Raw genomic sequence first — 13,969 nt, forward strand, 5'->3', positions numbered from 1 at the left:
TTGACTGGTTTGTTATGTGCCTCATTCAAAAAGCAATCCAGGTTGACACTCTCATTACTATGTCAAGATGAATGGGCAGAGGAACTGTTGTAGGCCAAATAAGTATAAGTAAATTCATTTTGTCAGAGCCTGTTTAAGGGGAGCGTAGCCACTTCCTGTTTCTACAATTATATCAAAAACAGGGCAAGATGATAAAGGGTGCTCACGAGGGAGTCTTCAATGAATGATAAAACAGATAAAGCCACAACAAAAATTTGTGCTGACATCATGAACATGCATAGAGCACTAATAGAAAACCCTATAAGTGACAGAAATGTAACAGCGGTGTTGAAATATTGTGTCTTATTCTATGAAAATGACTGCATGTTTATATTTAAGACTGATTACGCAGTTCCAAACTGTGATATTACCCAAAAGCGCAGTTCATGTTGGACTCGCCTAGGAGCGCCCTCTAGAGTTTGACACACTTGGAAGACATTATTGGGTGACCGTTCGCAGTTCGTTTTTTGTGATGAATTCAAAATGAACGCTGTTTTCAGTGCAGATTTCCTATAAGAACTGTACACACTTAAAAAGGATGGTTCATCAAGGGTTCAGTAAAGAGCTTCAAAGAACTTAAGATTGACAGAGAATATGCTGTTGATGGTATTATATAGACTCTTTTAGAAAAGGGTTCTATATAGCACCAAAAAGGGTTCTTCTATTGTAAAAAGCTTGACATTGTAACAGCAGAAGAAGCTTTTTTGGTATGCATGGCCTGGACAGTGAATGGTACATGATGACACTTTCAGTGTTTACATAATACATCAGAATATTTTCTTTACAAAAAGAGAAAAAAATCTCTGTGATATGGAGCTAGTAATTTAAGTTGTGCAGCACTGCGTATTTCACACGTATTGAAAAACTGTTAGCTGCTTTGGTGCTTAAATCTTACCCTCAAGAAGATTAGATAAGTAGCACAGCTGCATAACAGACTTGAAATATATGAAGAAACACTATTTCATTATTTATGGATTTGAATTAACTTTAACAAGATTTTGATTAGCATATCAAATGTACCTGCAACGCATATGGCTTCTGCATGAGCCTATTATGTCTTCGAATTAAAGAGCTGACTGAGTTTAGAGTTGTAAATAGAAAATGCATGTACTGCCACACACTTGCGTGACTCTCATTTAATTTTGATTAATTTTTCGTGGCTGTTGATTCATTTGCAGGTCATAATCATTAAGATCAATAATGATTATGTTATCTTAACCCAAAATCTCTAATCAAACCAGCCTGTCATGCTTTATCTCATCAGCAAATGTGTTTTGATTCATTTGAGATAAAGCTGCAGGTTAATTTGGGGCTTCATAACGAGTAATGGATTTCCGTTTGCTTTGTTGCATTCATCTACTTTGATTTAGTCTGTTTGTCTTAATAGGTGTAAAACTCATTGATGATAACAGGATTAATTAAACTGGATGAAGTTAAATTTTCATTGCCCTTAAGGCAAATTATCAGAGGTTGAATGTTCGTCATAGTTTAAATAAATAATAAACAGTTAAGTGGCCTGGAAAATTTATTAGGTGCGCGCTTAAAAATGACAACATTCTCAGCCCTACAGTGTGTCATGTATTGCTCTGAATATGCTAGTTGCGGCGACATTGCTTGTTCCCCCAGTGCCACACGTGCCGTTGTTCAGTTAGGAAAGTAATCTTTTAGGAGGTCAAAAGTCTACTCCCAACAGGACTATAGGGATGTTTTATTTACAAGCCTGTCCTTAGTAGACACACATTTTTATTTTACATGGTATGAGGCCTGTTTATAGAGGCACTTTTCCTCAAGAGTGAAATCCAATAACCGGTGGGGATAGCTGATGTGTAAATTCCAACCCGGTCTCACTCCCTATGCGTATGAAATCGTACGCAAAACTAAACACTGGGATGCGTACTCATGCGTACGCAGAGAGCTGCGTACAAATGTTACGCCTCTATCAAATACATGTAAATACTCGCCGATTCCCGACAAATCGATCCCTAGGCTATATTTAGGTGTCCAAACTGATCGTAGTATCTACTCTGTACAGTATATTAACGCAAACGCTAAAAAAAGATGAGACATTTGACGTTTTACGAGTTGAGAGAGAGAGACATAGAGAGGGATGCACTTACTGAGCGAATGCCCAGAATACAGTGGGATTCGGTCAGAATTCTTCACTAAAAAGACCAACATAATCGCTTTATTAAAACCCTTCCTGAGCAATGATGTCTGAGGTAAATATAAGCGTGCTATACACTGGAGCACAGTATGTTCAGGCCTGCCACAGAGTAAGGGACGGAGATACACACCAATGAGCACACACGTTATTATTAATTAATAATAATAATAGTATTAATATTAGTAATTAATATATTATTCATAATTCTGTTATTAATTAATAAACTATGAGAGTTTAATAGTTTCATAGTTTAGGGTTTGTTCGGTTTGTTTTTGGCTACTTTTTTCTGATGTGTGGAGACAAACGTAATTTTCACCTAAACGTATTCCTTCTTTTATTCTCTGTTTCTGGTTCTTCTCAGGTTCTGATATGCCTAAATGAACTGATTAGTATCCAAGCTCAAATAATGATGGATTTTACATCTTCAGAAGTGATGTGCGAGGTTGCCAATTTAACAAAGGAATTTACTTTTAGTCATTCTTGTTCGTTTTAGTTAACCTCACTTGTAACAGGAATTCATTCATAATAGACCACGTATGGAAACATCCCAATATATGTATGTATTTAGTTAACAAGAATGTGCTCAGACAAAGACTCTTACTGTGAAGTTCTGGTTGCATTGGTAAGGTTGCTATCCAATTTGAGCGCGATTGCGACCATCGATATCAAGGTTTTGAAGCAAAGATCGTTTAAGGGAGGGTCTAAGTTAGGGCACTACATTTCATACAGCCTCATTTATGAAAGCTAATGCATTGAAGTGAAAGTGAGCGCCCCCCATCTTTCGGACTGTGTGCACTTCCGCCCGATCCTCTGGACACGGAACCACAGCTCGCTTTTCCCTCCACACGGTGAGTGTGTAAGCAGTCCGGTGCTTAACTTGACTTCGTTTTAATAACAGACACATGCAATTCTGAATACATTAACAGTTTTTTTTCATTAATATAAACTTAAATAAAATGCAATATTAAGTAGGAGCTCGGTTTAACATCCCAAGAGTATAAGACAAATGTGCACAGTCTGGTCATGCTGCTAGCTAAACTAGTAAACTAGCTTAGATTAGCTAGCATGCCTTTAATAAACTTGAGATTTTAATCACTCTTCCTTTTGTAAGTATCGCAATTTCTATAAAGTTATGTTGCCCTGTGCACCATGTAGTAGTTTACTTTTGACATGCTAAGAATGCGTGTCGGTGTTTAACAGGTGAAAATGTTCTTTGCTAGCTAGCATTAGAGCTGGCCTAATTAGAGCATGTGCCTAATATGTATACCTAAATAATCCACAGGTCTACACTAACATTACTCAAACTGTATGTCCATTAATGAATGATATAGAAATGACATTACAGCTAGAGCTGGTTGATATGTGAATTGTGAAAACATGAGTAAGAAGTTTTCATGATACGTGGTAGTATTTAATAAATGAGTTAAAATATTTTCAGAGTATAAACGCACAATGATATTTTTTTAAACATTTCACACACTGTGCTCTACCAAATCTAGTTGGAGAGGCCTAATTACTTTTATTACTGACAGTATCTGCAATATGCTCCGAAAAATTATATGGTAACATTAAATGTTTTGACATCTTTTTTTTTTCTTTTCACAGACCTTTCAGATCCCTCCTCACATCCATCTATCTCTCTATCCTTTATAGCGACCCAACGGCACTTTTAAGAGCCACTCGTCTGTCTGTCTATCCATACATCCATTCATCCATCCATATATCTGTCTGTCTGTCTTGGTGTTTATCTGTCTACCTGTTTATCTGTCTGCATTGTCTGTGTGTGTGCATCTGTTGTCTGTCTGTGTATCTGTAGGTGTCATATTTTTGCCTTCATTTACACCATGGACTCTGAAGGAGACTCTGGTAATAAATTCCACAAGCTTCTTCAGGAAGCACAGAGACTTGCAGCAGAGCTCAATCCAAAATTGGTAATACTGTGTTTTTTTTTCTTTTTACATGTTGTGGTAACAGTATGAGCATGGCATGATCTTTATTATGGATATTTACTGAAGCAGTTTAATGAGCCTGGGTATGTGTACTAATTTTTATTTTACAATCATAGGCAAAGAAAAGAAGGTCGGCAAAACCCGTATCTGGTGTTGTTAGTTGGAGACAGAGGGATAATTCAGGACAAATTATTCCAAAATTTCCCCCAAAGACTTATAACTCGACTACACGTAATAAATGTTCTTTTTGGTCTCTAAATTTGAATTGTACAGGTCTTCTGATAGTTTAATAATGAAAATGTACCTTGGTCTCACATTGCTTTTTGTTCCAAACTCAGGTAAAAGGAGCAGTTCTGAAGTGGCTGAACCAGTATTTCAGCAGCCTGAGCCAACACCTTATGGTCAGTAGAAATCTGTTACACAGATTATACATACCTAACTGTTAGTCACACATTTAATAATTTAGTAATATTTTTTGTCTTACATTTACAGATAGTGCTCAAGAACTTAATGCACTGCAAGACATTCTCAGGGACATTCCTCCACAAGAGAAGGGCACTGTGCCACTAAGCTGGGCTGAACGGCAAGCTCAAAGCTCAGAGAAGTGGAATGCTTCTAGATCAGCCATGGTTAAAAACATATTTCTCGCAGAGCACACAGACACCTATATCTGTGACATCTGCCTGCAAAACACATCTGTTGTGAGGTGCAGAGATTGTTTGCCAAGACAGTTCCTGTGCAGTTCCTGCGATACACAGATACATCAGCACATCCTCCATAACCGAGAAGCCATGTTTGAGGGATTCTATCAACCCTTAGCCCCAAACATGATCATTCAACTTCAAAATGATGGGTCACACCAGATAAAGCATGAAGGTTTTAAATTCTTTTAAATAGTTGTGCAATGTGTTTGCCATCTGTTTTTTCAGCTCTGATTAATTTTGTTGCCATTAATTTTTTTCTTCTGTGTTTTAGTTCGACTGTTGCCGGTTCGTCTACCTCAACAGTGTACCTGTTCTCCCAGTCAGCTAAAGCTGACCTGTGGCAAAGAGGTCATCCTTGTTGGAATTAATGGTAAGTACTTGGTTCAGTTCAATTAAATGCAAACGACTGAATTCATGCTGCTTACACAGCTCTTTTTGATTTCAGGACGGTACCAACTAAATTTGCCAACATTGAGCTGTTCTCAGTGCATGAAAAGCTGGACCACTGGACTTGATGAACTAGTACAATGTGGATATTGGCCTGCTACCATCAACCACCAGACCATCTTCCATGTAGACCTGTTCCAGTCTTTCCAGGATCTGAAGCAGCTGGCTCCTGGGCTTTCTCGTCAAGCATTTATTGGAATGCTTGATGAAAGAACAAAGTATTTTGGCAGAGTAAGCGTGCATCATATTTCTTTGTTGTAGATCAGGGCCAGTCTTATCCACAAAGGGTCACTGTGGCTGCAGATGGTCTTTCCAATCAAGCAGAACCTATTTCTATTTGTTTAAAGGTGCTGTAGAATACATTTATCTATTTTACATTATTCTCTAATTTGTACATAGAAGGTATGCGACCTTGGTTGGGGTGAAAAATGCCCACATGAGGTTTTTACATGCCCATTTACAGGTTAAAATGTGTTGGTGGTTCTTGTTATATTTTGAGGTAAGGAACTCTGGACCTGGATGCCCTGATAGTTTTGCACAGTTTGGTAATTTTATTCCTGCTCAAGCACCCCTGGTTTAACTCATCAGCTAATTACTTTACTGTGCTGTACTCTGGCCGTCAGTGTGGTGTATAATGTGTGGTACACAATGTGTTGAAGTATTTTTTAATTACATGTAATGAAGAAATGTATGTGTACAATTAGTTCATCACCTTTGTGTTTTTTCTGTTATTTTGCAAGACCGGAAAAATATGTGGTGACACATTCCAGCGGTCATTTCTGGAGTGGTGCTACGCGCAGCATGAGGTGGACAAACTGTTGGAAGTTGAGCCCTTCCGGTGTACAGCATGTTCACCACAAATGCATGCTGTATCAGTGGATGGAAATAGAAAATTATACCGATTTAAGAATGCATCAGGGTATGAAGTTGTGTTCAGAATACTTCTTTTTTCAAACAGAACACATGTTGTTTCAAAAGCTGTTCATGTTTGTAGCATTACAGAAATCTAGCTTTTTCTATTGTGCAGAAGTGCCACAAAGGGACTTTTTGATGGCACCTTCCTGGCCAGAGATGAGGAGGTGTCAAGTTTTGTTGCTCAAATCCAGCAGGCAACCAAACATGTAAATGTACACTAATGTTTTTTTTTTTTTAAGAATTTATATTTTGTGTTCATTGATCTGTTTAAATTAATTACTTATTTGTGTAACACATTCGTTTTTCTTTTCTAATCCTTGCATTTTTGTGCTGTTTTATTTAATTATAGACTCCTGGGAAAGGAATGTGCGGATCATCACAATGGACAGCTGCAAAAGAGCATTCTGGGAAATCTGCCTCAAAAATTGATGAGGAGGGGCTGGAAATCGCTGTGTGCCGGCATGGGGTGCTTTTGAGAGCACTGAATATGTTCAGAGGGGAGATTTATGCTTACCCTCTGTATCTGCAGAAGGAACTGTCCCCCTCAAATGTTTCCTTTTTCTGTTCAGATGTGGCATGCAAGTATTATCCGTATTTGGAAAAGGTCTCCAATAAGTGCTCTGAACTGCAGGGACTATTGGAGATGCATCCACTTCTTTCAGTGATGCATGCCAAAGCACACTCCTGGACATGTGAGGTAAGCAAAGGTTGTATAAAATCTCAACAGCTATGTGAAAACTGTTGGCTAAACAAACCAAAATATGAATTTTAAATCAATTTGAAAACTATTCCCAAGATTTCTCAAAAACTGTGTTACAGTTGAAATGGGGTGGACGCAATCAAGAAGGCGCTGGCAATACCATTGGTGAGGAAGTGGAGCAGGTAAAGATAATTTAAAGCACTATGTAGCTGTTGAAGTGTAGAGGTTGTAATGAGACTTGATAGTTCGAGCATGATAATGAAAAATTACTGACATTTATATCTATGTTAGGTAAATAGCTTCCTGTCCAGGGCTGCTATCTCCACAAAATACATGTCTAAAGGTGGTAAGTATTTTTTGGTATACAATAAACCCATCACATGTATTTGTGATACACAGCCATTGAAATTACAATGAAGTTAAATGTTTCAAACTTTTTGTTTACAGGAAGAACAGACATGCTCACAGTTCTGGCAATGGGGTGGAACAAAAAGAAAATGAGTAACATGGACAAAATATTGGCCCAAAGATATGCTAAGGTACCCCATTTAACTGACTGGAACTGTTCTTAACGCTTTTAAAATGTTACTGAATACTGAAAAATGTTTGGTGATATGATTTGGTAATATTAAAGGCCGTCCAGAGAGTGGCAGATGATAAGCTTAAGCTGGAGGAGCTCAAAGTTGAGTTAAGGATTGATGATGCTGTTATCCAACAGTGGGTCACTGAGGTGCAACACTGGCCTGAAGGTAATATACTGAAGTAAATATTGATCTTGTGTCCTTATTCAGTAATATTTTATTCTAAAGTCACTTTTTCCTAATAGCAAATTCTAGTTTGGAGGGTGAAGCCTCAAGGGAGGTCATTCTGAAGAAGAAAATTGAAGGACTGTACCTTAGTGTCATGCAGAGGAAACATCGCCTTTACCGTCAGACAGGTATGATTCCTCATTATTTAGCAATTTTTCTTTCAGCCAACTGATTGTTTCTTTCTTTTGTAATGTACTAAACATAACATCATGTAAATTATGTAAATATTGTTGTGCATGTTATTCAGGTCTTTATATTCAATTCAGGTCAACTTTATTGTCATTATGCCTATATAGGATTGTACAGTACAACAAAATACTGTCAGCCTATTTCTCCAGTGAAGTGAAAGTGAATAGTGATATTGATTAAGTAAACTTTGAATAAGTAGACTGATATTTTCTTCCGCAGACAGCAACAAGAGACGACATAAGATGCGCCAGAAAATTGCAGAGGAAAAGGCAGCTTTATCTTCTGCTATTGAAGAGCTACGTGAACAGACGGACATCATTCTGCCTGCTGTTGATGAGCTTCTCTTGACTGAAAATTTTGTGTGGTCCTGGACTTATCTTGGACCCAGTAAGAACATGTACAATACAGAGCTCAAATGTAGCTTTTGCATACTAAATACATCCTAAATAACTGCTTGTGTTGCTTAATAGGTAGAGCCAGCACTTGCCAGACCTGCCAACCTTTACGCATTTTGCATAGCAGATACGCATTTAGACATCAAACTACGCTGCTACGATTTGTCACTTCAAAATACGAGAAAAGCCATCGATGGCTTTGAGTTCAACTGTCTGTGCATTTGCGCACTGGGCAGGTTGTCTATGGGTGTAACTGCATTGGGCAGCAACCAGTTGGGAAGACTTTGACCAATCATAGTGGTAGTTTTTCTCTTCAAACTCTTCAAACAGGCTACAAGCGGAGAGCCGTCAAAACGAAAGTAACGAATTTAGTTTTCATCCCTCTCAGTCCATCTTCATACTGTGACTGGTTTTAAAGGGAGGACTGTACTAAACAGTTTCAGAGGTAACTGGCAGGATATGGGAATTGTGAATTGTCAATGTCAAAACTAGGCAACTCAAAAACAAGATGCAAAATATAAACTTTTTTTTTTTTTAAGTTTTAGCATTTCGCTTGTGTAAATATCCCCCTGCGAGCGTGAATGTGAAACTCGTGAGCACAGCAAGAAGTCCTGCGTGCGTGTTTATCATCATGTTGCGCTCAAACCGCCTTTTTCATTCTCGATTGTCTTCGCACGCCATGTGTCACCTTCGACTGCTTTCTGTGCTCGAGTGAAATGTTTGTGAAATGTTCGAGTATTGGATTGAGATGTTTTTGTTTTTTATGCATGCATTCACTGATACCTGTTGCCCGAGTGCAAATGTACCTGACCTTGTGCCGTGCCTTGCTGTGATGTGCTGTGCCACCCCACCGCAAGAAGTTGCTACTCAAAAAGAATTCCCAGGTTGGCAGGTCTGACTTGCTGTAAGCTTACATATTTCTATTTCTTTCTATGAACAGCTGATCTCAGAACAAAGAAGGCCATCTTTGACCAGGTGATGGTGATCAGGAGAATGCAAGAGGAGGAGCAAATTGTAGTTCAGGAGATGAGGAGGCACTTGAACTCCCTCATAGGTGTTGCTGGGAGTCTAAAAACCTTACTGCTGGACCAAAGTAAGTTTTTCATCATTGCAGTTAATAGCATTTTTGTAGTATGTAGTCAAGAGTATGCAACTTGATTGAAGGACTATTTGTGCTTCAGCAAAACCTGGTGTGGGGGGCATTGTTAATCTGCTTTTTCATCCAATTCTTAGGCAATGGCGCACACTGTGGATATCACAGCATGTTGAGGAGGAGATTGAGTGTTGTGAATGCCCAAGTACATCACACAAAAGCATCATTCAGCTTGGCTCTTCATGGAGAAATGACATCCCAAGATATGCTGTCTGAGGACAGGGAGGAACAAGTGTCAGATGTGGAGGACACATCTGATGATGACAATGACATTGATTCTTCATAAGTACATTGAGATTATTAAATACCCATGTCTAGTTCTTTGGGCTTCAAAACAGCTTATGGTGCATGATGTGGTGCATTATCACCACATCATTTACAGGTAGTTCTCGACTTACGTCCATTCGACTTTACGACCGTTTTATGAAAGGTGAGCTACGAATTTAAGAATTAAGAATTTAACTTATAATTCGTGCTTAGTTCTTTTTCTCAAATGAAAAGCGAATCAACAGCCGAATTACAACCGAGACTTGCCTAAATAGTAGCGGCCGTTGGCGTAGTGCACTACTTAGGCTTGCTTTCTAGTGTTGTAGTACGCGGTTTGAGATTCAGCTAAAGAGCGCACAATGGAAGAGAAGAGTATTTTGATTGACACTGGAAAAAAACAATCACGATCGGCACTCGGAATAACAAGGGGTTGACCATCATCCCGGAAGATATGTTATGTTCTGAATTGCAATTAGTGTTTTACTTTAAATTAACTGTAAAAAAAAAAGAAAGTGTATTAATAGACGCTTCAAATGACATAAAATGAACAAAGAAAAGTATGACATATAACAATAATAAGGAAAATGATGATAAAATATGATTTAAAGATTTTCATAACATCATTACACAGTACTGTACATATAGCCTACTCGAGTTACGTCCAATCAGCTTTACAACGGGTTTGTTGGAACCAGTCGTCGTCGTAAGTCGAGAACTACCTGTAATTGCTTTGGCCAATTCTGTGTTGGGTGGAGAAGACATCTCTGGGAGTGAAAAACACTTTTTATTATTAAATTTTATAATCTGTTCTTTTGATCACAAAAATTACAAAGGACACCTACTCATTCACGTCTTATTCGAGCTGTGCTGAATTACTATATATGTATCACAGGCCTGAGAATAGCCTGAATTAATTTCATTGTTATATCTGTGTGTATGTGTGTAATTATATAATTGAGGAGGCAGTTTTTGCACAGGAGACAAGACCCCTGAAGCTTGTATATAGTCTTCATTGTGCATATACAGTTAAATTTGCATACTATCATGAAACGCGCTGTACACTTTCCAGTGCACATAATGGATACTGCTGAATTGGTATTATTCTGTGCATTTATCCTTAGTCTAATGTTAATATGGACAATTGTCAAGAAAAAAAATGCTTTACATTGTGAATAAATGGTACTGTATCTGAATCTTTATGGTAGAGAACTTTGTCTTTTTTTATTCACCATGAAAATGCACTATACATTACATTAATCTTCAAGTTATATTAATGGGCAAACATGCTGTGCAGGAAAAGTAGGTCACCAACACAGATGGAAAATTGTGCAAACACCGTTACATAGATAATCATGACGAGACCTGTGCTGTGTATTTTTGGATCCGATAGGATTTATAGTTTTTAATAAATTTAAGTTTAAATATTTTAAAATCCCCATAGGAATGAATGGGGCAGTTTTTTAAACCGATGATGCAGCAGTAGGCCACTCAGTCTCACAGACACGCAGGGTCCCTCTCCCTCACACTCATGACACTTCTGCTAAATACACATATACACTAACATGCATGCACACACATACCCACATAGTTAGGACTCTATAGCAACCACTTGGTAACACCCTAGCAGCCACCTGGGATACCCTAGCAACTACCTAGTAATACCCTAGCAACAACATAGTAAAACTCTAGTAACCACCTGGAATGTCATAGCAACTGCCAGGTAACACCCTAGCAACTACTTAGCAACACCCTAGCAATGACATAGTAACTCCCTAGCAACTGCCTGGAATATCATGCAACAGAGGACATAGGTATTTTTTACATGCTTCAGCACTCGGCAGCCCCACTGTGTGTTTGCACGGTGTCACGGGGGGTCGGCGTCCCAGCTCTGGGGACACGACTACTCCCTCCATTCCTGCCTCCACCTCTAGGGGAGCACACTTTACACCATCCCTACCCAATTCCCAATCACCTGAGTATTAATCCAAAACACCTAGTCCTCGTTGGGTTTGGTGTCTTGTCTCCCTTATTTCCACAGGTTTCACCAGTCCAGCGCTGCGCATTGCAAAGCCTGCATATGAATGCAGCGCTGTGCCTGGTGACCTTGTGCCTGTGCAACTCCAAACTGCCACTAGAAGCAATAACATAAGAACTGGGAAGAAGGGAACATTTTTTGGTATCAGACTCCCAGTATCTCTGCCTAGGTTGTTCTGCATGATAGAAGAGTCATATATACAGTTCTTAATGCCATTTGACCCCTGGAGGTCCAGCAACACCCCCAGGAATAACAAAAATTTGCACACTTTAAAAAACTCTAATTCAGCAACTAATTCACATATAAATGTGAAATTTCATACATTGATTATTTATATAAGAAATAAAGTAGGAGGCACCTTTCAAGCTTATATGAAAATATCAAGTTTATAAAAAAATGTTTTATCATGCTGATGAATTATGTCACATATTGAATTATGTGACATGATTTATGACCCTAAAAATGTAAATAAAAACAGAATGCTCAACAGTTTCTGCCTCGGGGACGCATTGCATAGGACCCCCACATGAACATATTGGAAGCACGGACACCTAGATCAAAGGGCAGACACGTGGCAAACCTTTCAAGGTGCCCTTATGGGCTATACTATATAGAGCACTATAGGGGCAAAATCAGGCATATAACATGCTTCTGTGGCCCAACGCATGAATGCAGTCACATGCTGCTGCATGGACGCATTGTAAAGTCCCCCTAGATGAACATACTGCAAGCACGGACCCCTAGGTCAAAGGGCGGAGACAGGGCCAGACAGGGCCAACCGCTGAGCGCAGCTGAACCAAAATTTAGATACATCATATTAGATACATACATACATATATTACATCATATATCATAATGTAATATGGATTTGGGTGGTGCGGGCCAATGGATGGAGGTAGCTGCACCCCCTCATAGAGTGTTACTCTTCACTATATATACATGGTTAGTCCATTGTTACAAGCACCTAGCAACAAGGGCCTGCCCACATGAACATTCTTTGTGAGTGGGATGCAAATTCACATCTATATGAACTGTGTCAAATAATGTCAATTGGGATGCAAATTCACACCTATTTGAACTATGTCATATAGATGTGAAGTAGGATCAAGAAATGGGATGCTAGTTTATTTTAAGAAATGAGCTTAAAACTCACAAACTAAGCATTAATTAACATAGTACATGTTTCACTGAAGCCATATATGTCTTCAGAGTTGTAAAATTCTACTGTACAAAACCCACCTATTTTGGTGACTTGAGTAGATTGGAATTGGGATTATGAGATCTCTGCTTTGGAGTGACCTACATTGAAAATAAGACCAGCACAGTCCAAGTTTGGGTCTCCCTAAGTCAGAGTGTGAGTTTGAAGAGGATTGGAGAAAGTCAAAATTTTGGTCCAAAAAAACCCTTTGGACCAAATTTTTGACTTTCTCCAATCCTCTTCAAACTCACACCCTGAATTACAAGGGCACAGGTATATACATGAATGGTTTGGGGTGTCCTTTGTCCTATTTTTCCTTTCACAATGCATCAAATGTCATTTGTCGTTGCCAAACTGTGCACAATGCCAAATGCCATATGCACTTATCCACTTAGCCCTCTACCACATACCACCATGCATGCTGGCCTTTTGTGTTCCGATGACAAACCAGATGGTCCCTCTCCTCCTCTAGCCCGGATGATGATCCATGTCCATGATTTCCTTATTTACTTCTGAAACTCTGGGATGCTCTTTTATATCCAATCGTGTTACTGATCTGTTTTTATCATTACACAACTTTATCGTTTATGTTGAAGTACACAGCCAGTGTAGAACAGGGCCATGTCTATAAACCTGCGCAATACACTTCATGGTACAAAAATAACCCAACCATTAATTTTAAAGTATAATGATGTTTTAGAATAAGTGAAAATCATTACAAATCTAATGTTGGTGTAAGCATGTGACTGACTAATCAATAAAATAAGTGATAATGACCCAACAATGCCCCAGAGCTTTCTGCAGGTAATTGTATGACCAAAAGTTTTGATTGTTACTTTTGGCAAAACAGACAATATAGTGTATCACTGAAATTGCGAACATGACTGATTCTGAGAATGTGGTGCTACAAGTTAAGAACAATTAGAAATACAACATGAAGTTTTACAATATTATATCAATTTTAAGTGATATGTAGGTAAAGAAAAGGTGTGTGGGGTAAACACT

At 38.6% G+C, this 13,969-nt stretch overlaps 2 protein-coding genes across 4 annotated transcripts in view; one reads left to right on the forward strand and one right to left on the reverse strand.

Annotated features, from left to right (window-relative positions):
- LOC108413004 (cadherin-10) overlaps positions 1 to 13,969 on the reverse strand; it is a 69,344-nt gene that overhangs the window by 24,234 nt on the left and 31,141 nt on the right. The gene's annotated exons all lie outside the window — the stretch shown is intronic.
- Positions 2,152 to 10,928, forward strand: LOC119265039. 2 transcript variants are annotated; one of them, XM_037544464.1, is made up of 18 exons: positions 2,152 to 3,051; positions 3,809 to 4,134; positions 4,269 to 4,383; positions 4,491 to 4,553; positions 4,645 to 5,028; positions 5,128 to 5,226; positions 5,302 to 5,534; positions 6,044 to 6,222; positions 6,331 to 6,430; positions 6,568 to 6,915; positions 7,038 to 7,100; positions 7,210 to 7,264; positions 7,366 to 7,457; positions 7,553 to 7,667; positions 7,745 to 7,855; positions 8,136 to 8,303; positions 9,252 to 9,404; positions 9,545 to 10,928. In XM_037544464.1, exons 2-18 carry the CDS (start codon positions 4,048 to 4,050, stop codon positions 9,748 to 9,750), a joined length of 2,571 nt encoding a protein of 856 aa, XP_037400361.1. In that variant the 5' UTR covers positions 2,152 to 3,051; positions 3,809 to 4,047; the 3' UTR covers positions 9,751 to 10,928. The 2 variants fall into 2 exon arrangements, with proteins under 2 accessions (XP_037400361.1, XP_037400362.1); XM_037544465.1 differs by having other exon boundaries at positions 2,152 to 4,134; positions 6,331 to 6,424.

The sequence above is a fragment of the Pygocentrus nattereri genome, chromosome 13 (genome assembly GCF_015220715.1).
Source record: "Pygocentrus nattereri isolate fPygNat1 chromosome 13, fPygNat1.pri, whole genome shotgun sequence".
Classification (NCBI taxonomy): Eukaryota; Metazoa; Chordata; class Actinopteri; order Characiformes; family Serrasalmidae; genus Pygocentrus; species Pygocentrus nattereri.